At 35.7% G+C, this 26,685-nt stretch overlaps 1 protein-coding gene and 1 pseudogene across 3 annotated transcripts; one reads left to right on the plus strand and one right to left on the minus strand.

Moving 5' to 3' along the window:
* Window positions 1-1,059: 1,059 nt before the first annotated feature.
* Window positions 1,060-26,332, minus strand: LOC126762280 (phosphatidylinositide phosphatase SAC2). 3 transcript variants are annotated; one of them, XM_050478939.1, is made up of 15 exons: window positions 26,059-26,326; window positions 24,176-24,404; window positions 23,691-24,114; window positions 23,501-23,622; window positions 23,259-23,431; window positions 23,009-23,201; window positions 22,618-22,945; window positions 22,479-22,549; window positions 21,982-22,197; window positions 21,439-21,675; window positions 21,057-21,373; window positions 20,859-20,989; window positions 19,930-20,594; window positions 3,720-3,894; window positions 1,060-3,647 (listed from the first exon to the last, which is right to left on the minus strand). In XM_050478939.1, the coding sequence occupies exons 1-15, from the start codon at window positions 26,153-26,155 to the stop codon at window positions 3,525-3,527; spliced, it is 3,501 nt and encodes a 1,166-aa protein (XP_050334896.1). In that variant the 5' UTR covers window positions 26,156-26,326; the 3' UTR covers window positions 1,060-3,524. The 3 variants fall into 3 exon arrangements, with proteins under 3 accessions (XP_050334896.1, XP_050334905.1, XP_050334913.1); XM_050478948.1 differs by lacking the exon at window positions 21,982-22,197 and having other exon boundaries at window positions 26,059-26,325; XM_050478956.1 differs by lacking the exons at window positions 1,060-3,647; window positions 3,720-3,894; window positions 19,930-20,594; window positions 20,859-20,989; window positions 21,057-21,373 and having other exon boundaries at window positions 21,561-21,675; window positions 21,879-22,197; window positions 26,059-26,332.
* LOC126762326 (venom carboxylesterase-6-like) lies at window positions 15,641-17,477 on the plus strand (annotated as a pseudogene).
* Window positions 26,333-26,685: the final 353 nt, after the last annotated feature.

The raw sequence follows: 26,685 nt of genomic DNA on the forward strand, positions 1-26,685 counted from the left end.
GTGTCACCCTGTTTGAAATGAATACAATGAGGCATAGTTTGAGGGGCAAGAGTTTTTCCACGCTCAGAGTGACCCAAATGCCTATCTATTAAGATGCCAAGCAGTTTTACTATTTTTCTAAAAGTTTCGGTTCCAAAACTTTCATAATTCTACCTGTGGGTTCGAAAAATGTATTAAAGGTGAAATATTTTATCCTGAAGTTTTATAAGCATCTCTCTCTCAACTCTGGATAGTTTCAAGCTTTTGTAATTTTTCCAATAATCCTCTTGTTGAAATGATTTCATGATTCTGGGCAGCCAACTTGTATCCGTCTCACCGATGGAAAATCCAAAAAATATAAAGCTGGTAAAATATGTTATGGTATTCCGTTAGTAAACCACACCGCCACCACAAATGTGGCAAAAATAGTCCATAGAATTTTAAAAAGCTTGCGAGGTTCTATAGGTATAAAATAAACAAGTAAGGAAGGGCTAAGTTCTTGTTGCAATACGCTTATGCCAACGAGCCTTTTAGAGCCTCCCAAAACGGCGCGTATCTCAAATACTAATGAATATTTTGATGTGAAATTTGGCATGTCATTAACAGTATCTACTACCAACTTACAGAAAAAAAATTTACCGATTCGAAAAACACGCGAAGTATAAATTAAAATCAAATATTTTTCCTAAGTTGAAATCGTTTCACAGATTTTTTATTATTTTTATAAACCTTTTTATATTAATTATTTGATTAATATAATTAATTCAACTTTCATTATCATTTCCCTATTATTTACACTTTCCTCAAGTAAGGCAATTAATTTTATTTTCGGTATTTTAATTATCCCTAATTTATGTATACATATGTATATAAAATGAGAGTATGGGCTGAACTATTTTGTATACCCATGTACATATATACCAGGTAAAATAGTTTTATTAAGAATAAAAGTCACCATTCCGAGCCGGGATATCAGCATCTCAGTTTTTTTAATGATAAAAAGGAAAACATCTCTGGAATCCTTACAAGCGTCACCTTACCTACCCTTAGATGGCTTCTTGCTCATACTACCAATAAAAATGCTTGAGTTAATAACTTTATTATCTCTATTACGAATAGATTCACATTAAACGGTGGATTATATAGGCGCTAGTTCCCAATATTTTAAGACTATTTTGCAAGTAATATCTATATAGTAAGCATTTTAAATATATGTACAAATATATATAGCTTTAAATAATTTGTATAATATTCGTTGATAAATTTTTCATCAAATTTCACCCCTTCAACAAAACCCGAGTGTTCATCCGTGTATATATGCATGTATATGTATATGTATATAGCAATAAAATATCAGCAAAATTGTTTTTATTTTTTTCATGTAAATATCAGCAAATATATTTGTGTCGTTTCGGTTCAACTAATTGCTCTTATTGTTTAAATGTACGTGTGTATGTATTGATGAACTCAGTATGTGCGGAAGTAGTGCATATATGTATATGCAAGCCTTCCAAGTCGACAGTGTAAAAGTGAGTATTAATTGTTTTTTATGATGTTTTTTTTTTAATTTTCATAAGCACAGTGTGTCCGTTTCATAATTGCTTGGCTCAAAAGTAAACTACACAACTAACGACTACTTTGTTCAACATGCAAATTTCATGTATGTTATTGGTTTTATTAGCAATATCATTTAATTTTTAAATTATTATTGAAACGCTTCAATCAGCACTTAGAACAAGACCATTGTAGATACATAATTAAAAATTATCCATTAAAAAGAAATACAAAATAATTAAAAAGAAAGTACATATAAATAATTTACCGGCGATATGAGGTCTGGAAGAGGAAGGGTATGGACGTGCTTGAATTTTTTAAGATTTAAAGACGGTTTATCTCGATTTGTATACTAAAAAGTTGTGCAAAGCAACTGTTCTGAATCGTTTAGTGGTTTCTTTTATTGTATTTTCTGAAAGTAGAGAAGATCCTACTGTTTTTTTTAATATTGATACTCTTACTGACAAGTTAAAGAGCAAAAAATACTAATTTCTATTAGAAAGGTAAAAAAGGAAATGAATCGTGTAAAAAAAAACAAAGAGGAATTTATCAATTGCGAATACTTTTAAAGACAAGCGAATTATGCCAAAAAGTGACACCGTATCCTTTAAAATTAAAAAATCTATTCTATATAAAAAAACAATAATATTAAATTGTCGGTTTTGGTGTGCATATATTTAGACTTGAGGATTTTTATTGAAAATTAAGATTTTAAGTTAAGTAAAGGGGGAAAAAATATGGTACTTTAAATAAAAGAAAATACACTGTGTTTGGGAATTTTCTTTTACCTACCAAATTTCGTAAACGAAAACACATTTTTGTACATAAATTTTGAAAGTACAAAATTTTTGTTCTTTTCTTTACTTACAACTTTGTATTTAATTTTTTTGTGTGATTAGTTTTACCGATAATCGTGAAAACCTTTTTTAAGCATTTAAAAATTCAACCACGTCCATCCCTTTTTCCGTCCCGACCTCAGATCGACGTGCATTATTTTTCATTTCATTTTTGTTACTTTATGTTTCTTTTTGAATCAGGTTCAACATAATATGTATTCTTCACTTTTTACCCTTTTCAAAGGCTGTACTGGCCTATTATTCAACTTTCGTTTGGTAAATATCGAATAAAAGCAAAGATAAAACTTCCATATTTTTTATACTCAAGAAATCTTCCCAAATATAACATAATACAAAAGAACCTAATTATGGACCTAAAACATAAATATACAATTTTTATTACAAAGAATTTACATCATATAAGAAACAATACTCGTAATGCAATGTGTTCAAATGCCGCTAGTTTTATAAAAATACTGTATTTGTTAAGTAAAAGGAGAGCTAATACAAAATAGCGTTTTTAATAACAATAATTCTGCATTTCATCACGCTTCTAATAAAAAAAAATACACTAAAGTTTAATTTGAGTGTTTTTTTACATAAAACATTTTTCCGGTAAAATCTTTTATTACTTTAAGAATAATATTTTGCTTTAGTTGCATTGCTGATTTAAGTGCTTTCTGAGAATTGCATAACATAAATTAACATTACTTAATAATTATTATATTTATAAACGAGTTTAACTGTAGCATGCACAATGTACGTATTCACTAAAATTATAATAATTCAAGAACGCATTAAAACAAATAAATTGAAATTAAATAATTGCGTTTATATAACTCGAAACTGCGGCGTAAGAAACTTACTCAACTCATGAAAGTGCGTTATCACAAAACAATTTAAAATGCATATGAATATATATTAAAAAAATATATAAATTTATATAAGTAGGTATGTATATAACGTACAAGTGCGTTGCGGTGTCAATACTGCAAAATTCCTCAATTGTTAATTTTTGGGGCATGCTCCCATCAAAGTCATTATTGTGTTGACCTAACGCACTTTGTCCAGTTCAAAATGTGTTCATATCTTGTACTATATGTATATATATTACTTAAGAACTATAAAATATTCCCTTTTATTTAATATTTCCCTTTACAATGCAATCAGCTTGGTAGCGCATTGATGCTCCGCCCATAGCTCCTGCAATTGAGCGCGACTATTTTGTCGTTCCGATGGCGGCGTGTAGTCAGCTGATGTTGGTGACAATACACCAGTCTGTGGAGAAAAAGAAACATTAGCGAAAAATATTTATAAGGTCCCTTGACATTTTCGGACCCGGCCACCAACCTTTGACGCAATTTTACGAGGATCCAAATTCAAGCCAATATTTTGCATACCTTTGGCCAATTTGGACAAAGGACTAACCACTATTGTGCGCGATAACGGGCTTGCCAATTGCATTAATTTACTGGAATCGGCCGGGGTACTACTCAGCGGTAGGTTGAGGTCTTTGGCTGCTGCACTGTTAGTACGAAATCAAATGTGTTTGGTATTTAGTAAACTTTATTTTTAACTTTCGTTTTTAGGTTTACCACTTCTTAATAACCGGAATATAGTACATACATACGTTTACATAATGTATGTGTAATAATTACAACTGAAGGGAAGGCACTAAATATGTAAATGTCTTAACAAAGCGACTTCATGCAATTGTTTACATAAATACAAGGCATGCAAAAAAATAAATAAATTATTAATTTCACTATTTCATTTATATGCATAAAAATGTCACGTTTTGTCCGGAGTAAACTCCTAAGATACTGGACTGATTTTACAAAAATACAGCACTCTGTGTTCAGGGTAATCCAACTTAAAAAGTCAAAACAATTTATAAATAAAAATATTATACATATTTTCAAGCATAATCAGTTGTTCAAAATTAAAAAAAAATATAATAACTATCATTTTCAGTAAAGCGCCAAATGGAAAATACTTTATTCTTTTATTGAAAAATATCAATAAATATTTGTATCTTTTTCAAAATTAAACCTCAAGTACAATCCCTTGGATTATACGTTTTAATAACGAATTCGTATTAGTATAAAGATAAAAATAGTCTAGTGGGTAATATTATAGAATGTTATTATTACTAATGTTTTCCTTTCGCTAAATTTAAATTGTACATGTTATTCTGTACAAAATACGCCCACTGGAGAGGGAGAGATTAAATTAAAATTTGGTAGTTTGGTCACAAAAAATTCATAGTCACATACAAGTTAAAGTGCCCACACACGAGCACACAAGTGCGTTCGATCGGTATGTGTGCGCTTGCGGTTTATCGTGTATGGGCTTGTTTGAGCCTTATCACACGAGGCAACTTTTGTTGCGGAGAGGGGAATCGCGCCGAGTTTCCAGTGTTCAGCAACTCGCTTTGTGTTCTTATTCGTAGCAAATTCGTGTTCTTTCTTTCGTAGTACATAGTTGCATTTGCGTATATTTTTTTGTAATTAATATTTTGAATATATTTAAAAAATTTAATTTCATCTTTTGGTAAGTAATTTGCAAATATGTATACAAATATTCATAATATAATATAAATATTTTAGAAAATGGAGTATGAGGAAAAAATCGAATTAATTAAAGATATTGTGAAATGTATGGAGGAAGCCATACTTATTGATTCAGACGATAGTAAAAAGGGTGATATATGTTTGTTTTAATAAATAAAATGTATTTCTTAATTGACAGAGCTAATTAATATATGTGATAGAGTGGCCCAAATACCTATAAGGAAAAAGAAACGACAATGGGTTAAAGTAAAGGTAGATAAGTAGAGTAGGGTTAAAGTAAAGTGAAAGGGAATGAGAAAAAAAACTCGAGCAGAGTTGCGCAACACAAGTTGCTCGTGTGAAGGTAATGGGCGACAGCAAAAGAGAATCGCCCGAGAATTAGCAACTAAAGTTGCCTCATGTAATCGCAAACTTTGCGTACCGGTCCATGTTCGCGAAAATGTTTGATTTTTTACGATCGGTGCGCGAACATGTTTATCGTGTATGGCGTTGTCGGCGCACAAAATCTCATTTCTCTCGTGTCGCCGAACAGTGAAGATAGCGGATAATGGCAAGTGTTAAGGGGAGAGCCTGCTTTCGAGGCTTCAAAAAATCAATTTTTTGAGGATTTTTTTTGGGAGGGAAAGAAATAATTGATTCAAGCGAAATTTCTAGGCTTTATAGTTATATATTTGAACATCTTTCACAAATTTTTTGGATACGAAATCTTTGATATTCTGCCTTTGGGAAGCAATTACCCGATGCATCTCGCATGTACATTTTTCGGACGGCGGGCAGGATGCAGGCCGCAATTTCTATCGGAAACAAAAAATTCAAAGAGATTCATATTTTTTTTTTTAATTTATCTTCTAGTTAAACTAGAAAATTCCAAACAAAAGTGTAAAATTTAAAATTTTGAATAAATAGTGGCTTTTGATCAAAAGAATTTTACTTTATGCTGTTTAAAAATATGTTAAAACTTGACTTTTCTTAATATTTTTTTTTAGTTTAAATATAAGATAATTTTATGTCAATGATAATAAACTTTGCCCTAATTCCATACGACGTTTAGTTTTTTTTTCTATCCTGCCCGCCAATTAAGAATAATCGTAAAAATGAAAAACCAAGAAATCACGCTTCAAAGTTTTCGCTTTTTGCCTAAGCGCTCATACATACATATACTACACAGTGTAAGAAAAATAAAAGTTGGAATAACTTATTAACGAAATACAATGAAATAGATAAAAATGCGACATTAGAAATAAATTCCAAGAAATGTTCCGCTTGCCTGTCGCACATGTTAACTCTGTAAAGAACGAACGCAAAGTCGTGTATGGGCAAACGAATTCATACCGATCGAACGCACTTGTGTGCTCGTGTATGGGCGCTATTAGCAATCATTCCGCAACAACAAGCTGTCGTCTGTTATTGCAAGGGGAAGTTATCGTGACAAATTAAATAAAACAAGTAAGGAACGACTAAGTTCGGGTTTAACCGTACATTTAATACTCTTGCGACTTGCAAGGATCAAAGCCGGAGTTATACCTAACGGTACATAAGGTTTGTTTGTTTTATGGGGTCTAGAGCGAGTTTTCACCCGATTTTTCTCGTTATACCTTAAGCACAAAAGTGCACCGTTATTAGAAAAACACGCTTTGTCAATTTTATTAAGAAAACTCACATATTTGCTTATATATACAGTATGAAGACACTCGAAGTTGGAAAATCTTTCTTTAGGTAAGGGCTAAGGGAATTATTAATCCGATTCAACCCATTTTTGACATACCGAATTGCAATAATATATCTCATAGTCTGTCCGATATTTCCTATAAAAAGTTAGTAACATGCACTGGGATCTCCATATTCAATTTATAGGGACTAGAACAGTTTTGGTCCCATTTTTACAATTTTAGATTTGAGATGGCAGGTATGCCAAAGGCACTAATGTTACGTACCGAATTTGAGTAAAATTGGTCCAGTAGATGGGTTTTCACCAAAATAAGGGCGGTGCCACGCCTATCGCTCAAATTTAACACCGACTCCTATTTTTAATATTTTTTAACAAAACCATTATATCGGGAGTGATCGGGGTTATCACCCGATTTCATCCATTTTCACTCTGTAGGGTATCCTTATAGGATTTGTTCTGAGCGTATTTGGTTATTGTAGCTTTACTGGTTTAAGGGATATGTACATTCCACCTATTAGAGGGCTGTGCCACGACCATTTTTACAAAAGTTTTACCCCACACGTGCTCCTTTCCAAAGAATATATCTTAATTTTGATCCAAGTTATCGCTTGCACAGACTGACAGTCTATCTGTAACTCCGAAACCAACTCGGCTCATCATTCTGATCAAATATCTATCTGGATTAGTTTTAGGTGATACAAGCAACCGGGGAAAAAACTATTATACTCAGATCAAAAAATTAATTGGCAGCATGGAAATATGCAGAGCCGTCAATGATACTGAAGAACACACTTCTTATATACGTCATATCCTTACCAAAATCGGGGATACTCTATGTAACAGTCAACGTTAAAAAAAAGTTAACAATAAAAAACAAAAAAATCCTTCTTCTACTTAATAACCTCTTGATTTCACAAAAAGAAAAATAATACATTCAAGAAAAGTATATACATAACAATGTGCAAGCTTTAGATGAAAACCATTGTATTTTACAAATTCTCATGGTAACTACAGCAACATGCGTTCAAATAAACCTCTAATAGAACTACTCGCAAAAAAAAAATCTTTTTAACTAATTTTGAAGATTTTGAACAATGTAACAAAGGTTCTTAATGGCACCTTTATTGGAATTATTGGAATTTTTATAATGAAACAATCACTGTAGGGAACATAAACTACAAAAATTAGCAGAATACATCCCACCAAACTTTACCTCCTATACTTGCAAGCAACTTAACCAAAAAAGGGATTAAGTCAAAAAACTAATTTACATATATCTCATACAAAATCTCAATAAGTTAGACCATTTTAGTAATATTTCTTGGGCTAGCATTATTTATAATCCTTTATTTTTACACCAGATCAGAACACAACAAAAAATTGTGTTCAATTTGTTCCTACAGATATTAAACCAATTGCGAAGAATTTCCCTCAAAGGAAACAAGGAGGATGTGTTACGGTCAGCAATCACCACGCAACAACAAACTTTCGTCTGTTATTGCGAGAATTAATTCCCACCCTTGAATAACCACTTCAGGCGACCTCACACCACGCAATATAGTCAACCAATCAGAAGCTTCAAACGGAAACTGCAATGACAGTCCGTCCGCACAACTTGTGTTCAATTGTTGTTGACAACTTCTCGCAAGCAAAGAACTTAAAAGTTAAAAATAATGTTTAATAAAAATGAATTTGGTACATATTTTCGTATACATATATGGAGCACATTACCTCTTTGATCTCTTATTAGGAGCACATAGATTATTGTGCGGACGGACTGTCATGGCAGTTTCCGTTTGAAGCTTCTGATCAGAAGTGACATTGTAAGATGGTTAACCTTATGTATCAAATAAAGAAACGAGCTCCTAATAAAAGGTCCAAAAATGTACATTACTATACATATTTTTTAATCACAAGTAATATGGTATTAACTGGCGCCCAACGTGGGATTGTAGTATTATTAAAAGGATACAAATCAAATAACCTTGTCAGTTAATGCCAAATAAAAATAAAGCGGACATAGCGATGTAATAACACCTTCATAGCAGGATAAAGTGAAATAACGAATTCAATTTAATAAAAAATAAAACATTAGTAACAAGTAAGGAAAAGCAAAGTTCGGGTGCAATCGAACATTTTACACTCTTGCAACTTGCAAGATTCAAGCCAGGGAAATACTTTAAGGTATAAAACCTCAACCAGAGGATCGAAATCGAAGCAATTTTATATATAACTTCTATACGGACAGACACATCAGGTTTATTAGAAAACGAAAATCGTTATATGAATTATTTATGTATTTTCACTATACCATACTACCATACTATTAACAAGTCACATACTATAACATTTTTGACATACAGACATACCATTATCAGAGAAGGATTATCCTTTACTTTCAATCATATGTCTCACACATTGACGGATATTTTCGATCAAAAGTCAACTATAGGATCCGGGGTCATTTGTTCATTTTGGTCATAAGATGGCACACACTAAAGGCATTATTCACGCAAAGTTTTATGTCGTTATACCATATTGGCAGTGGTCCGATTACGCCCATCTACGAACTCAATTTTTTTTTTGTACTAAGGAACCTGTGTACCAAGTTTCATCGAAATATCTAAATTTTTACTCAAGTTACAGCTTGCACGGGCGGACGGACAGACAGACAGACTGTCAACCGGATTTTAACTTTTCTCGTCATCCTGATCATTTATATATACATTACCCTATATCTATCTCGTTTAGTTTTAGGTGATGCGTACAACCGGGTACTGCGTCGAAAACTTTCAGAGCTGGAGTGTTTTCGTAGATTCGTACGATATGCCTTGCCAGCTGAACTACATATGTCAATGCCGTCGTATATCTCATACCGCTCATCGTTCCATCGAATGCGATATTCGCCGTGGCCAACACGCGAAGGACCATAAATCTTCCGCAGAACCTTTCTCTCGAAAACTCTTAACATCGACTCATCAGATGTTGTCATCGTCCATAGACGCGACTAGGTTGCAAGAGTATAAAAATAAAAAAAGGACCAAGCGAGGATACAAGACCTACAACAGATGATCCTGGATCTACAACAAGCTTTGGCCTTGGGGGCACAAACGCAGCCACATGTAATAGTAGCATTGTCAGATTGATTGGGCTTATGTAATTCTGCCCAGAAAGTGGATTTAAATATATTCAATTTTTCGGCAGACTTTTACGAATACAGAAATTGGCGGAAGATGGCATTTTATAGTATGCTGTCGATAATCAATTCATAACAGAAGATATTTATGCTGACGCACTCATAATGATCTAAGGAAAAGCAGCACAGGTTTTAACAACATGATGATGAACATGATGAAAGTTCGCCAAAAAAACTCTCCACTGCACTATTATGATCGCCTCAAACAAGCGACAAGCTTGGTTATACTAAAAATTGTAATAACAGACAAAAACGAGTACGTAGTCAGCGCTCTAACTAACGAAGTGCAGTCGAAAGCCATTCGTAACAGGATTACAGAGTATAGCTATATGCAAAACTCTCTATGCTCAACGATGTTCCACTCTCACCATATGGAATTGTATGAACGATGCAGCACGACTCTCCATATCAACATTTACTATAAATCATACACCACGAGGAATGCGTACCCCATTAATACATCCACGACAAAATAGTAATGAATCCCAACAAGGGGTCGAATCAACGGAAGTTGACTCATCAGCTCAATTCCGTCGATCAGCAAGTGTTTTCAACCAACCTACTCATAATGTTCAACAACCTCAAGTACTAGAACAACGGCCAAACCCATTAAAGATAAACGTTACACGAACAGGTTTATGCCTACTATGCGAAATAGAGACGAATTATCCACCCATCATCGAACTAACGGATCTAGAGTAAACCAGATCACAGAAGAAGATCAGGAAATACAATCACTTTATAACGAAACCTCTAGCAACACGCCATCTTTCGAAGAAAATAATTTTTTATAAGACGGCACGGTTGACCAACAATGCAACACATTGGACCGAATGTGCCCAAAAAATAAGGTGACATTTGAATTTAAACTGCGCGCGTCGAAGGATTTGGAGAATTATTTTTTTTTAGGTTGGTAGTACTGTCAGTCACATTTATGTCAAATTTCACGTCAAAATATTCATTAGTGTTTGAGATACGTGTCGTTTTGTGAGCAGCTAAAAGTGAGTTTTTCGTTTTTTGCGATGTCGAAATTTGTTGAGCAAAGAATTTGCATTAAATTTTGTTTACGGAATCAATTTTCTGCTGCGGATACGTTGAGGATGGTGCAGAAAGCCTTTGGTGATGAGGATATGTCTAAAAAAAAATATTACATGTGGTATAGTGAGTTCCAAGCAGGCCGTGAACGTGTCGAAGACGAAGAGCGTCCAGGGCGACCATCAACCTCAACCGACGATCGATTAACAATTAGAGACCTTGCTGATGAAGTTGGCATATCGAAAGGCTCAGCCAATACCATTTTGAAGGATGTTTTGAGCCTCAAGCGCGTCAAATCTCGACTGGTACCGAAAACATTGAATTTTTTAAAAAAAGGCGTCGCGTTGAAGTGTGTGAAACGATGTTTTCCGACTACCAGGGTGTCATGAAACGCATTATAACTGGCGATGAGACTTGAATCTATGCTTACGACCCCGAAACAACCGATCAATCGAGCGAATATCGTGCCAAAAGAGAGCCGAGTCGCCAAAGTCGCTCAAAAATCAAGGTCATGTTTACTGTTTTCTTCGATTATCGTGGTGTTGTGCATTATGAATTCCTTCCAACCGGTCAAACAGTCAACAAGGTATATTATTTGAACGTTATGCGTCGTTTGCGTAACGCTATCCGCCTAAAAAAGCCGGAATTGTGGAAAGACAATTCTTGGTTTTTACGCCATGATAATGCACCATCCCATATAGCCCTCGTAATTCGTGATCATTTCGCCAAAAACTCCACTCATATCGGTCCGCAACCACCGTATTCACCTGATCTGGCGTCGTGTGACTTCTGGCTGTTCACCAAGCTCAAAAGACCGCTCCGGGGACACCGTTTTTATACGACAGAAGAGATTCAAGCCGCAGCGAAGACGGAACTAAGGGCCATCCCGGAAAGTGACTACAACCAGTGTTTCGAAGATTGGAAAATCCGTTGGCATAAGTGCATTGCATCGGGAGGGGATTACTTTGAAGGGGATGAAATTGATTTGGAAGAATAAATAAAGAATTTTCAAAATAAATACAATGTCACCATATTTTTTGGGCACAGTAGTACAATATTAAACGACACTGGAGCCACTAGTAGTTACGTAAATAAAACATATAAATACCATATACCAAGAGCAACGAACTACACAAAAATATTAAAAGAAATACACTTCATGGAAGTTCAATCATAACACATAAAGGGAAATTTGCCTCTTAGTATTCGATTTAACCTTCTTAGAAATAGATAAACTTAAAGATTTTGGCATTATCCTTGGAAAGTTGCTTTAAGAAAAATGAAAGCTAAACTTGATATTTTTGACCACCTAAAAAATAAAACACTCAACTTTACAGTAGGAGAAAAATAATTTGAAGAAGATATAAAAAAAAATTAATGAAGAATAATTATAATAATGAATTATTAATTTTCACAACTGCGGTAGAAGCAGAGACCAGAACAGAAAGTAGTGAACCTGTTTGGGATAGGCAATATCCCTATCCCTTCGCTGATCACGAATTTGTAAAAAAGGAAATTCAGAAACTGTTTGATAGTATATGTATGTATAATCACGTAAAAGCCCATATAACTCACCAAAATGGACAGTATCAAAAAAGAGAACGAGAATGTCCAAAATAAAAGAAGAATAGTAATAGATTTTCAAAAACTGAATAAGCACACAATCTCAGATAGATACCCTATCCTAGATATAACAATGACTCTTTAGAGATTGTGTAAAGCTAATTACTTCACTACACTTGACTTAGTATCGGAATTTCACTAAATCAGAGTTATAAAGGAAGACAGAAATAACAGATTTTTCAATCAATAGAGTTAAGTATGAATTGCTTAGACTACCATTTGGACTCAAGCATGCAACTTCCGTCTTCCAAAGGAGTATATACAAGTATAATATACTCAAGTCCTACATTTGTGCAAATATCTCCCTTCCGCTTTTTTGCTCTTTATTCAATGCTTTATAAAAAGTGTTATAGTGATCGGATTTAATTCAAATATGCGCCGTTTCGTTCGATAATCTGTTTCCATCTAGTCGACAACTTCATAAAACCCCCACGTGAAAGCCCCACTCCTTATTTGCGAAAAACTCGGACAGCCACTTTTCACAAGCCTCTTTCGAGTTCAACTTTACACCAACAAGCGCGTTCGCCATGGACAGGAACAGGTGGTAATCACTTGGCGCTATGTCCGGTCTATAGGTGGATGCGATAAAACCTCCCATTCGAGCTCCCGTAGCTTCTGACGTGTCATCAACAAAGTGTGTGGTCTGCCGTTGTCCTGGTAGAACACTACATCCTTCCTGTTGGCCAATTCTGGACGCTTCTAGTCGATCGCCTGCTTCAAGCGGTCCAGTTGTTCGCAGTAGATGGTAGAATTAAGCGTCTGGTCGTATAGGAGCAGCTCATAGTGGATGATTCCCTTCCAGTCCCACCAAACACACAGCAAAACCTTCCTGGCCGTCAATCCCGCCTTGTCCACTGCTTGGGTCGCTTGATATTATCGTATGTGGGTCGAGTTCGTTCAGTTTCAGCAGCATATCGCAAGAGTTGATTCGGCGCAGAAGGTTTTTTTGCGTCAAATCATGCGGCACCCAAACATCAAGCTTTTTTGTGTATCCAGCCTTATGCTGATGATTTAAAATGGCTTGGTGACTAACTCGCATCTTCTGGGCGATGTCACGAGATGCCACATGCTGGTCTAACTCGTTGTTTTTCATGATTTTATCGGTATTCGTCGTCACGTGTCTTCCGCCGGCTGGCTTATCCATGGTGTGGTTTTCACCCGCTCCGAATCTTCGAAACCATACCTCTGCATTTCGAAGTGATAGAGTACCATCCCCCAAAACACCATTAATCTTAAGGAATTTCGGCGTTAGTGAACTCCATGTTTACACGTCTATAACTGTTGAACGCAATATCCAAACTAATCATGCATAGCGTCGTTTTGTAGGTTATGTCAAGACCTTTCAAAGATGTATGGTATTGCCAGATACGATATTTGACAACCTAATATAATATAGATGATGTTTTTTATATATTCAGTTACACCTGAACAACATATGAATACGATACAAGAATATAAAGATTTCGGACGAAAAACCACATTTATTTTCAGGAAAAACCGAATTTCTAGGTCATATGATTAAAACTGGAAAAATAACAGTAAATACTAAAAAGTTGAAGCCTTAGGTAGCTATTAAGAGCCAACAAATTTGAAAGAACTCAGATCATTTCTAGGACTAAGATCCTACTAAAGGAATTTTATAAGCAAATTTACACAAATTTGCGAAGCATTGACTATATATTGGGTAGTCGAAAAAGTCTTTTCGCATTTTGTCAATAGAAGTCGTTGCAGTTGTATATCTCCAGTGCTACCAAACAAATTGTGTCATACCATATAGTGTTGGAAAGGTGAGATTTTAAGCTTCATTTAACCAAAAAACAAACTAAATTCGGGAAAGTTGAAAAAAAGATACAGCTGTTCAAAAATGAGTGAAAATAATAAAGAAGTTAGCTAAATTTTGAAATTTTTTTATAAAAAGGGAAGAATGCCACGCAAGCCACCAATGAAATTTGTGAATGCTCCTTTTGTTCTGGAAATTTGATGTGAAGGATTTACACTGATTTAATAAAGTCTCTAGCGTAAAAGTGGCAAAAAGTGGTCGACCAAAATATTACTTTTATTGTAATGTGAAGCATCATAGTATTAATTTTCAATGGAAAATTATTAAAAACATTATTGATTGAGAGCGAACCAGCATAAATCCTTTTATTGGGTATTGAAAGGTCAAAAGTCTGTTGTTTTAACATACCATAAAAATATTTAAATACATAGTTTCTCCATATATTAAACGACTTCTATATAGTAATTTTTGTTCGAACCTATGTACCTACCCGACGTATTATAATATACATATGAACGTTCTCTGGAAATAACTCAAACCTTGCAACTGTTAAATTCTTACAATTATCCAAAGATGAATTTTTCTAAAAACTTTTATTTTTTCTTCAACTCACTCATAATTGGACAGTCCTACGTCTCGGAGCGCAGCACTACGTATTCACCAAAACATTTAAAATTAGCCTCCTTTTTTTGTTAATGCATAGATAGATATTCCAAATACGCTTATATAGTATGCGCAAACTCGAAACTAAAAGAAACGTTCACGAAGTTCTCTCAGAAATACTCACACAAATATTTCGGTATTGTTCAGAAGTCATGACCGACAAGAGGGACAAGAGATATTCAAGAGAATCAGCGAGAAGCCCTGTTCAATAAACTTAATACAAAGCATACATTATCCACAACCAATCACTATACCACGAACGCTCAAGTAGAACGGTTACATTCATTCTTAATTTTAACGAAATTAATATTTTATTTTTATTCTGCGACTGCACTAAAGCCGCTTAAGCAAAAATATAAAGTTACAAAAAGTAACGTTATTTGATGCTCTTTATTTTATTCTTTGAAGTGCCATGCTACTAAATACTAATTTAACCATGCCATTTAAAAGAGCAAAAACAAAGATGGTACTAAAGTAGTTAGTTCAAAGCTAAAACAGAACTGTCTCATTAGCAAGTGGTACTGGCATAACCCATTCTGTATGTTCTTAACTAACACTATTTTGGAAAGTACATTTTACTGACCTGCTTCGCATCAGCGTGGGTCAAATCTGAGATAGGTCCCAGCTTTTCTATTTGCATTAAATTAAAAAATCAGGGTATATGAGTTGGATACTATGCAATTTCTCGCTTGTATCAGCTCCCTTGATCATCTTAGTTTTACACCCATCAAATATGAGTTTGTGGGTTATTGTTATTTTTTGGTCCGTATTAGCTTATTTTGGACGGCCGTGATTTAACTTTTTTCACTACAACTGTGACCTATACAACCCCTAACGAATGGTTGTTCCGCCTGAAACAGACCCCGAATAGAATGAATACTTAACTTTTCTACAGGTTTGGTAATTTGTTTTTCTAAACACTTTCAAAAGAGAAATAAGTTTACGAAAATTGTAAAAATGCGAAAATGCTCAGATAATTACATAAGCGCTAATAATAATCTTAATTGACAATCCGCTTAATTAAAATAAAAGTTTCTTAATTAAATTCGGTTGGAAAATAGAAATAATTATGTTATGCACCTTTTAAATGGAAAACACAATTAGTATACTCTTGAACTTGAACACTTTGTTAGGCAAAATACCGGGTAGAACGCTTAAATCCTGTTTGAGAGCAGACTTCTATGCCTTCCGAGGTATATGCTATGCGCAATCACCTGTAGGAGAATTACGCTTTCAGAACCCTAAACCATACCCGGCTTGGATCCCAACAGTTCTCGATGCGACTGAAGATGGTCCCACGTGTCGATAAGTAACAGAAATTATAACCGATTTGTCGGAGGATTGTCTACGCAATACGCAATGCTATATTGGCACCCAGGAGGATTTTATGGTATATTGGCGCAGAGTAAAAACTTTGCTGGTCCAGAGAATTTCGTGGATCGCGATTTTGTATTGTTAAGTTTAAACTAACGCTTAGAAACATTAGGATTATTGGCCTTGGGCAGTGCTGAAGCGACCGGCAACGCTGGTTTGAAAGATCAAGCTGAAGCACCACGTTGGATTCAGAGTCATATTAGTAACTTCGGTGGGGATCCGAATTCAATAACACTTTTCGGCTACAGCGCCGGTAGTTTTAGTATTGGTTTACATTATATGTCCCCCATTTCAAAAGGATTGTTCCACTGCGGAATTGTTGAATTGTCCGAAAGAGCCTTCATTCGACTTAGTAAAATGTCTAAAGAAGGTTAACTTAAATAATTATTCTGTACGAATTGTGCGAATACTGTACATTTGTATCTTGATGGATGGCGCTAGCAACCGATGATGGATTTAGTGAATACTTCGGCTCAAATGTTTGATTTCGATTGGAATCCTATCTTTTACTGGACGCCAGTGATCGAGGAAGATTTCGGACAAGAAAGCTTCTTACTGGAGAGCCCTTACAAAACTGTATAAAGTTCTTATTTCCAGAGGGAGGTACATATATAAAAAAATTAAACCACGAGAAGATGGTTGAATAAGGAATTTGAAAAGTATGCACCCATTGTACTAATGTATGAACGAGATACCTTACGTTCCAGGAGTATAAGTAAGACAATGCGTTCTAAATATTTGGCGAATGCCACCTTGGAGTTGCCGAACACTTTAGAGTCTTTCGGGAAACTCTACTCTGACGGCATTATTGGCTTCGAATATCACCAATTTTTGGATCTTATCTCTCGTCTGACAACCGTCTACGCATACCTTTTTACTTATCGATACAGTCATTTTACTTTAAACAACGAAGTTTATAGTAAGTTCTTTGATATTAAATCCATAGATCTCTATCAAAAAAATATATGTAGATATATTAAAGGCGCCGTATGACTCTTCGCCACTCTTCAAAAAAAACAGATCCCGAAATGTAGTTATTGATCATTTAATTGCCCCCTTATACTGAGGGTAAAAAATCTTACTTAGTAATTGAGAAGGACCTGGATATTAACAAAGGTGGAATTTTCACAGAGCGATTCAAAATTTGGAACGAGCTATTTTCGTTGCCTAGATACGCCTAAAGTACACTATGGCTGATTAAATGAAATTAAATTTAGAGTTTATAATTCTATACGTATATTCACATTAAGGCTCTTAAAATTATTCGAATCACCTGAACACCGATTAACCTTCTATTGGCGTAGACAACGCTTACGCGGTTATAGCCGTATTTACAACAGCGCCCCAGTTCTTTTTACAATATGGCGCCAATTGGATATTCCAAGCAAGCCAGGTCCTTCTCCACCTGGTCTTTTCAATGAAGTGGAAGTCTTCTTCTGCTTTCCCCGGCGGGTACTGCGTCGAATACTTTCAGAGCTGGAGTGTTTTCGTCTATTTGGACTCCATGACCTAGCCAACTAGCCGCTATCTTTTAATTCGAGGCAGAACCTTTCTCTCGAAAACTCGTAACGATAGATATATAGAGATGGACTTTGTTTGTTGAGAGAGGCATTTACTTCTCAATTGCCCACTCAGTCCGAAGGAGCACCTGTTGGTAAGAGTTATTCTACGTTGGATTTCGAGGCTGACATTGTTATTGGTGTTAATACTGATTCCAAGATAGACGAAATTATGTAAAACTGCGAAGTTATGACTGTCAACAGCGACGTGGGAGCCAAAGCGCGAGTGCGACGACTATTTGTTTGATGACAGACCCATTTGCTTTGCTTCCTTATCCAGTCTGGAGAAAGCAGAACTAACGGCGCGAGTGTTGAGGCTAATACAATATCATCAGCAGCAGCTGTACACTCTTATAGAAAATTGTACCTGCTTTATTGAGCTCTGCAGCTCGAATTATTGTCTCCAGCAGTAGATTAAAGGAGTCGCAAGAAATGGAGTCACTTTGTATGGAACCTGGTTTGGTATCAAACGGCTCGGAGAAGTCCTTCTCGATCCTAACGGAGTTTTCGGTGTTTCTCTACGTCAGTTTACACAGCCGTATTAGTTTTGGAGGGATACCAAATTAAGACATAGCGACAAAAAGGCAGATCCTTTTTGTGCTGTCAAAAGCTGCTTTAAAATCGACGAAGAGGTGGTGTGTGTCGATCCTCTTTTCAGCACCCAACCCTGGAGAGTGGATGTTTCGCCTTCTCTCTTTAGCTCGCCTTCAAACGGATGCTTTTGGCTACCCTTGGTCTAAGACCGGAAGTTTTGAGCTGCTTGAGCCATATGTAAAAGAATCGTTTCCGGCTACTTTCAAGTGAATGGCGCTCAGAGAACGGTTAACGACCGTTACTCGAATAGTCGACGACTTACGACTATCCGGATACTGCAAACCTAATATTATTATTCGAATAATGGCCTATCTGGTTAGTCGATTATTCGAATACCAAGAGCTTTAATTCACATGTAAGAAATATTGAAACTTTGTATGAAAAATTTATTTTGAAATGGGAAAATCGAGTTGCAATGAATTTTTTCCTTCTCTCTCCTTCGAAGGTCTTGAATTAAAGCTTATAACCAACAAGGCTATCCGAAGGAGGAAATCTGAAGAGAAACTCCTGGAAACACACTTCTCTGGTAGTCAGCAAACCACTGCGGAGATACAACCTAACATACCTGTACAATAACTCACATTTTACACTGGCCACTGCAAGCACTTACACTTACACAACATTGGACAAGCTTCTTGCGTAAATTGTCGCTTCTGCGACAGAGAGCCTGAAGCACCACTTGCTAATTGACTGCACAGCAGTCTGCAGACGCAGGTTAAAAGCTATTGGATTCATGTTTCCAAATAGGGATCACATCGCTTCGCTAGCACCTAGCAGCATATTAGACTTTATCAATACACTGGGGCTATGGTGAGCCATCATCCAACTATCTTACACCCCAAAAAGCTGGAAAAGAATCAAAGTAGTGTTCCTCCCTAAGCCGGTCAGAACACGATAACGCAAAAGATTTTCGACCCAAGAGCCTCACATCCTTCATGCTGCAGGTTCTGCAAAAGTTAATGCACTTGCATATAAGAACAATCCTGGAGGTTTCCTGGCCCGACCGTTAGATGACTTCAATGACAACCAACCGGAACCTTACCACCCAAGCAGAGACAAAATAACCGGTACAACATTAACTACAGGAAAGTTATATGAGGAGTATAAAACGTAAGCTTGGTAATGTACTTTTTTTGAATGGCGAAAAAACCCCGAGTACAATGCCTTGTATCCTTATACAGGCAATAATGTTTTTGCCTTTATTCATAATTAATATTTTCACTATATTGAATAGTTTATTAAAGTCTAGTTTATATATAAATATATATATCGGCGTAACTATAATGTACAATAGCTTTTAACTAATATTATGAATTATAAAGTTATATCAACTAAGAAATTTTGCTAATGGGATTGTCTTAATGCAAATGGCAATACACATAAACACATTACATATGAAACCCTACACATCAAAATAAACATAAAGAAAATGCTGGTCTCCAGCTAGCCACCAACAATGAAAATATTCATGCTCATCAACAATAAAATACCGACCTGGTACGTTGCACTGCTGACTGCTCCTCCACTTCAGGTTGTACACAGATTTGCGGATTTGGCGTTATTGGACGCACCGGTTGCGCATTCTCCAACAATCCCGTTGGCATAGTAACGTGATCGGTTACCGACGATATCGAAATGGCGTTGACATCTTCACTATTTTTAGCCATGCTATCCCTCTGCACCAAACGATCCAACTTCCCGTCCGAGGGAGGCGACTGTTCATCTTGTGTATTTCCCATGACAATGCCAACGGAGGGCAAAAAGTCGTTTTCATTAAAACCCGACTTTCCAGAACCAACCTTATTAGTTGCAGCGAGCGCGAAGTCTACATCCGAATCGACTTCGGGCTCATAAATACTGCTGTCGTTCTCATCGCTGTCTGTGCTACTGTGGGAATTGCGCTGCGTACGACCCACAGAAAACGTAGCTTTCTCAGCTTCCACGGCATGTTCTATTGAAGTTTGTGACTGACGCATGACCTGTGGATTTATTTTGGCTATTTCATTTGCCTGTTTCTGATTGTTGCTGCTTGTATTGGGATTTCTGTTTTTATTCGGATTAAGTGACTGTCCCAATCTGGAAAATTGACCAGCCACATTAAATATTGCTTTCGAACTGATTTGTACGAGTTGAGATTCGGACAGATTGCGCGGCATGCCCTAAAATTAGCCGATAATGTAACGGTAGAAAAAATTGACATTAAGGATACTCATTTAATTAGGCATTTACATATATAATAGCGGCAACGTAGCAAATTGTCAACTTGGGTTAGATGAGCCCTCGGTGGCAATTTTGTAATAAGTCATCTGTTTTTGATTTATACGTGATCTTATTTTTTTATGTGATATTATCATTTTGCGGAGTTTACAATAAGTGCAACAAGTATGCGACATTAAATGAGTATTACTATTTTATAAAGTTACCTTTGGTACTTCCAGCATTGGATTTCTACTTTTTCGACGCTGCAAAACACCTCCAGTGATGTATTGAACATCAGACTTGCCTATATTGTCAATGGCAATGCGGAACATATCAACAATGGACATAAGAGATTCTGTAGATGTAGGTATGGAAAAATTATATACCATGAAGAATGCTGATGCCGAATGCCCAATGCTTACCCATAACTTCTTCCTGCGTTTTAATCACATAAACCATATTATTAAAGAATCGTATATTCGCAGAACGAAACATGTGGAAATATCCGTCCACTCCGTCGACAGTATAGTTGAGCCTTAAACAGAGCAAAGCTGGGGCAGAGCCTTGAAACAATTTCGTTTGCTGATACATGCCCAACTCTATTAGCGTGATATTCTGTAACTGCACTTTTTCGAAACGCACAATCTTATCCAAGTGTGAATCATATTCGGCTACAATGTAGCAATCATCGGTGAGCAACAACACAGTATCCACGTCGGTTTCGTTGAGGTCACCAGTACTACAAAATAAAGTAAAGTTAGTGTTGATGTAACTGGGAATAACTCTCCAAAAATGTCTACATACGTTGGATCGGCATCGATAAGACCCCACGACCCCACGGGATATTGCGCGGAACCAAGCAACAAACGACGACAATCATCCACGAGCAATTTTGCTTGCTCTGCACCCTCTAAAGCGTCGGTTTCGTCAGGTACATTCTGACCGCCTAACGCATTCAATGACTCGGCGGAAACTTGATTTCCGAGCATGAGATCGATGGTGGCTTGACGATAGGAATCTTTAAAACGCGCTAGATAATAACTGAAATTTAACCACAAGAAAAGAAGCATGACACAAATAGTGAAGTAATAAAAAATTACATAGACATAAACCAAAATAAAAAACTATATTAAGCGCATGCAATTAAATGGTGATATTGTGACAGTAAAGAGAACTTATAAATAGCATAATAACCAAAGGAAGAAGAGCTTAAAACAAAATTAATGAAATTCAAAGAATAATACCTTTTTAAATGATAGAAGTAATACAACGGAAACAATAGAAGCAACAAAGTTAACTAAATAACTAGATTTCAACTGCGTTCTTGGTTTAGGTGGTGCGGCGCACCTTGCGTTTACGATATTTTCCAGAAAATGCAATTCCGGACCAAGCACACCGGCGTGATAGTAACCGTGTGTAGGCGCCGGGGCAGACGAGCAGAGAATACATAATATTGTCTTCATAACTTCATCCTCTTTCAATTGATCAGCTTCGACCAGCTTGCCTTGCATTAAATCAATTATGCATTGCCGGAAGGAATCAGCGAAATTTTGAATGAAGAAACTACGAAGAACGAATTTTTAAAGGTGGTATTAAGAAACGTTGCTTTCAATGAAATGCAGGTTTTGCATTGTAATGTTAAATGCAAGTATATTGAAATGTATAATACGATGCATATGAACTGGAAGGTAGCAAAACATTTGGAGCAACTATGTGTTGGATAAACAAAAAACAAATAGCATAAATTACAAATAATAATACGTTTCTAAACGCATTTAATTAACCTTAACTATAAATGTATATCAACTTCAATACGAATAGCTTCAAAAATATATACAACTAACCGATTTGCCGAATTCATGCCGTCCTTCATCATGCCACTTATTTTACGCTCGCCGGTGCGCGTATAATCGCCCTGAAAGCAAAGAAAATATAAATTAATGTCAAAATGTACTTATATGCAAATAAAGTTGCATTGAGCACCTTTAGCGCATTTGTGCCCGCATATTGTCGGCTTATTATATCACCATTGTTGGCCCAAAGTATCATAAATGGTGATTTTAATTGTTCCGGTATCGGTGTATATGGTGGCGATAAGCCCAACTTAACCAGTTGAGATTCCAGCACGGCCTTGCCTATTGCCGTCTCTACAACATTTGTGCGATCCAAACAATCCATACAATTCACCCGAAATACTGATTTTTGATTACAAATAACACCACGCTGATCACGCCAATGAAAACCCATTGCGCCTGCTTCGGGAGCAAGTGCTTCCACGAGCGCAGAAACATTTTCGAAACGCATGCCACGACTGCAAAGGAATGTAAACAACTATATCTGAATATGTTATAGCCAAAAATTTCGAGATACGTACCAGTAATCGTGGAAATCAAAAGTAACATATGTCAAACGATCATTATTGTATAATACGACATGTTTTGCGTATGTGTCGCCAATCAATTTCTCCTTACCGCTCTGCTCAACCAAATTGACAATGCAAACACCATCATACAATGAAATTTCTTTTGTAAAGTGCAATTCGAATGCCTCCTGCGTTTCTTGTTCACCTTCAAAATTATGCGAAAATAAAGTTAATACTCAAAGAGATTGAATTCACCACCTACCCCTGTCCAAACGTGGCGGAGGTCGATATTTGTAACCTGGCTGACTCCAAAAGATGGGCACAGAACCACGTACCTGTGTGAATGACAAATGATGGTGACGAAAAGATAATATTTGCTCCGTTTCGACATAATTGGCGCAATTGCCCTCCTCGTCGACGCCACGTCGCTTATATCTAAAAAGGTAAAATAAAAGCAACTCAGTAATGAGGAAGGTAAATAAACATTAACGCAGCAACACTTACCTAGTGCCTGCGCGATATCGTGACCTGCGCGATACCAGCGCCAATGTAAAGCATTCATTACCTATCACGCAAGGTTCCACCTGCACGAATCCTTGTATAACTGGCAATATCCATGTATTGTCCTACAATATACAAGTTTTACATTCATTTAAATACAACTTCATTATTGGCATGTGGATAAAATACTTACTTTGAACTTCAAGAGCTCAGCAATCATATGCATATTCCAAAAGAAACGCTCATCACTTTGTTGCCTTTGTTCATCGCAAGCACTTTGTCGCTGCAAATTATTGGTGATGTCGCTGTCTAAACTGAAGTAGAAACTATCTGTATCATCAAATATCTTATGCAGCTCTTCGGTGATGCGCTTTTCAATACGCGAAGGATCACGTATACCCACAGAAGACTTCACCTGATTGGACGCCAAAGCAGCAGCTTGCTGTGTGGTATTCTTAATAGTGTTTCCCGCATTCTTTACAGCGCCCCATGTTTTGTTCATCAGCTGTGCACCTTCAAACAGCCTTGTTTTCGTGGTGGAAGTGGATGTTTTGTTGGTACTGCCTATAGTGGAAGTATTCGATGTTGGCCGGTGTGTAGGCGTGCTATTGGCGCTTCTACTTGGACAAATGTTGAAATAAATAATTTATAATTTCCACTTTTTAATTTTGTTCTCACCTAGAATGCCTTGTGCAAGAAGTCAATACTGTGTCAGGTTCGTCGGCGTTCAAAATGCAAATCGATTTGATTTTATACACTAAACTTGGAGCATAAAGTACCCCGACGGGAGTGGCCTCCTTCACAATCACCAAGTGCGGTTCGTAGACATTTGGTAAGCTGATGACACCCACAATGCCATGTGTAATGCCAATACACTCGATGTCATCCACTGAGGACAAGTCCCAACCTAAAAATACAGAAAATAACGAATTAACTGGTAGTAAAAATGCTTTGATTACAATAATCTCCTAGCAACCAAGCCCAACAATTAGATACCATGTAACTTATCTCAAAAATAAATACACAATAAAATGTTTCATTAATCAACAGAAAACAAAAATCGACAACAATCAAAAGAGATAAGGCGTTTTTTTTATAGGCGTTAACCGCATATAATTCTGCAGTAATTACCGGGTTTATGTTTTTCAAAAAACTCAACTTCAAAAACTGTTGACAGAGAATAATTCTTGCTTGCTTTCGTATTACTTACAAAAACTATAAGAATGATTGATTCAAAATAAATATATTAGGGAAATGGGACAACTAATACGATTTCTGATAAATACAAATAAATCATATTTGTATATTATATTAAAGTACTTAAGCAATCACATAATAATTACACTTGACATTAACATGTCCAATTTCAAAGATTTCAACAATATGAGAGTAAGTTCGCCAGCACGTACTTAGGAACCGTAGTCGAAAAGAAAAATTGTAACGTGTTTTGTATCTTATGGTTTATATTTAATCAAGAAGATACATTAACTTTGGTTGCACCAAATACCCTTCGCAAATAAAAAATTCTATATACAAAAATATTACAATATTTATATTTTATAGGAACTTAGAGGTTTCCTTATGATACCCTGTTCAGAGTATACAAATATTGTCCATACAGTATTTATGTATAATGATTTTCATAAAAACTATTTAGTATTGTAAAATCTGATAATATAGAAGTTATGTACGAATACAAAATACTCTTTAATCCGAACATCAATTTTGAAATTGTCAATGTCAGCATGCCCCCATCCAGAAACCAGACAATTCCTAGCAAACGTGTAAACATTCGCTTTTTCAGATATAAACAAAAATTTCGATTTTATACAAATCGCTTTTTTTATTACAAAGGGTTCAAGTGATTTCTTACCGTATCCTTGAGAACAATCACAGCCAAGTATATACATATATGTATGTACATATGTATGTATGCACATAGCAACACAACGCAAGGTCGAGTTTAGAATATGAGTTAGCATGTGAATTGCGTGTACAAACTTCTTATTTCGTTTCAGACTCATACTCTGTATTTGTTTGTACTTAATCATCAATTTTTGAAACGCCAATTTGAATTGTACTTTAATCTCATCAATAACATACAACAGTAATTTAACGTTTAATTTTAAGAGACAAACTTTGCGTTTTGTATCACTAAGCCCAACATTGCTGTCAACTCTATCCAGTATCGGCATGGGGAAAAATAATGACGAAAATAAGAACAATATTTTCCTATACAATAGATGTGTGGACGACACATAGAAAATTAAAATGTATATGTGCACTATGTACTCCAATTAACAATATTTGAAAGTAAATAAACGCGTTTCATGCCAAAGCAGACCGTATTATAGTATTGTATATGTAATCCAGTTTGCCTTCAACTGAATACATATGGATATTAATCGATGGAAAAAAAAAAAAATAATTGATGCGTAATCAAAAATATTTTCTACGAAAATTGTACATCTATGAAATTCGTTTTATGCCCAAAGGCAACAAAGAATAAAATTTCTTATCATGTTATCTAATTGAAATTATATAGGTATAGATATTCCTACCTGCTTTAATTGTAAACTCCGAGGTTTTACGATGCCACCACAGACTTTTTTCGCGTTTCACGAAAATGTAATAATTATCAGTTTGAAAAACTTCCATTTTCACGGCTCACACAATTACACCACTCTATATTTAGCAAACTTTCTAATTACTTTTATTTCTATTCAACAGCTCCATCTATTCGCATTTTTCTAAAAGCAGACCATTCAAAATGAAAATTTGATCTAGCGTATGACTTCCAAGAAAAACTCGAAGAAATATGAATATGAATCAGTAAACAAATGACAAAAAACTATTTGTCAAAAGACACAGCTGATTGGTGCTGCCACTCTTAATAAGTAAGTTTAGCATTGCCGTTTTGGTCCGATTGGTCCAAAATTGATAATTTCATTTGATTTTGGGCAATAAGCGCGGCAGGCATAACGGGGCATCTCGTCAGCAAAGATTTATTGTAAACTAACTGTATTGCTGGAGACTTAGTTTTCATTTCTATGAAAATTTCCTACCTACCCGACGAATTTTCGCAAATGATTATGTTATGATAACAAATGCCCGCATACAGATTTGGCAATGGCAATGATAATAGATTTGCAATAACCTTTAGCCTGTCGAGATGCCCCGTAAAAGGT

This window comes from Bactrocera neohumeralis, chromosome 2 (assembly GCF_024586455.1).
Source record: "Bactrocera neohumeralis isolate Rockhampton chromosome 2, APGP_CSIRO_Bneo_wtdbg2-racon-allhic-juicebox.fasta_v2, whole genome shotgun sequence".
NCBI classification, from domain to species: Eukaryota; Metazoa; Arthropoda; class Insecta; order Diptera; family Tephritidae; genus Bactrocera; species Bactrocera neohumeralis.

Bases quoted from the DNA above. Each gene is read 5' to 3' on its own strand.
- LOC126762280 (XM_050478939.1), bottom strand. From the start codon at position 26,155: ATGGAAGTTTTTCAAACTGATAATTATTACATTTTCGTGAAACGCGAA. The intron at 24,405-26,058 runs GTAGGAATATCT...CTGTATTTTTAG, and splicing joins GGAGTTTACAATTAAAGCAG to GTTGGGACTTGTCCTCAGTG. The intron at 20,595-20,858 runs GTAACTTTATAA...GGCTAATTTTAG, and splicing joins CAATGCTGGAAGTACCAAAG to GGCATGCCGCGCAATCTGTC.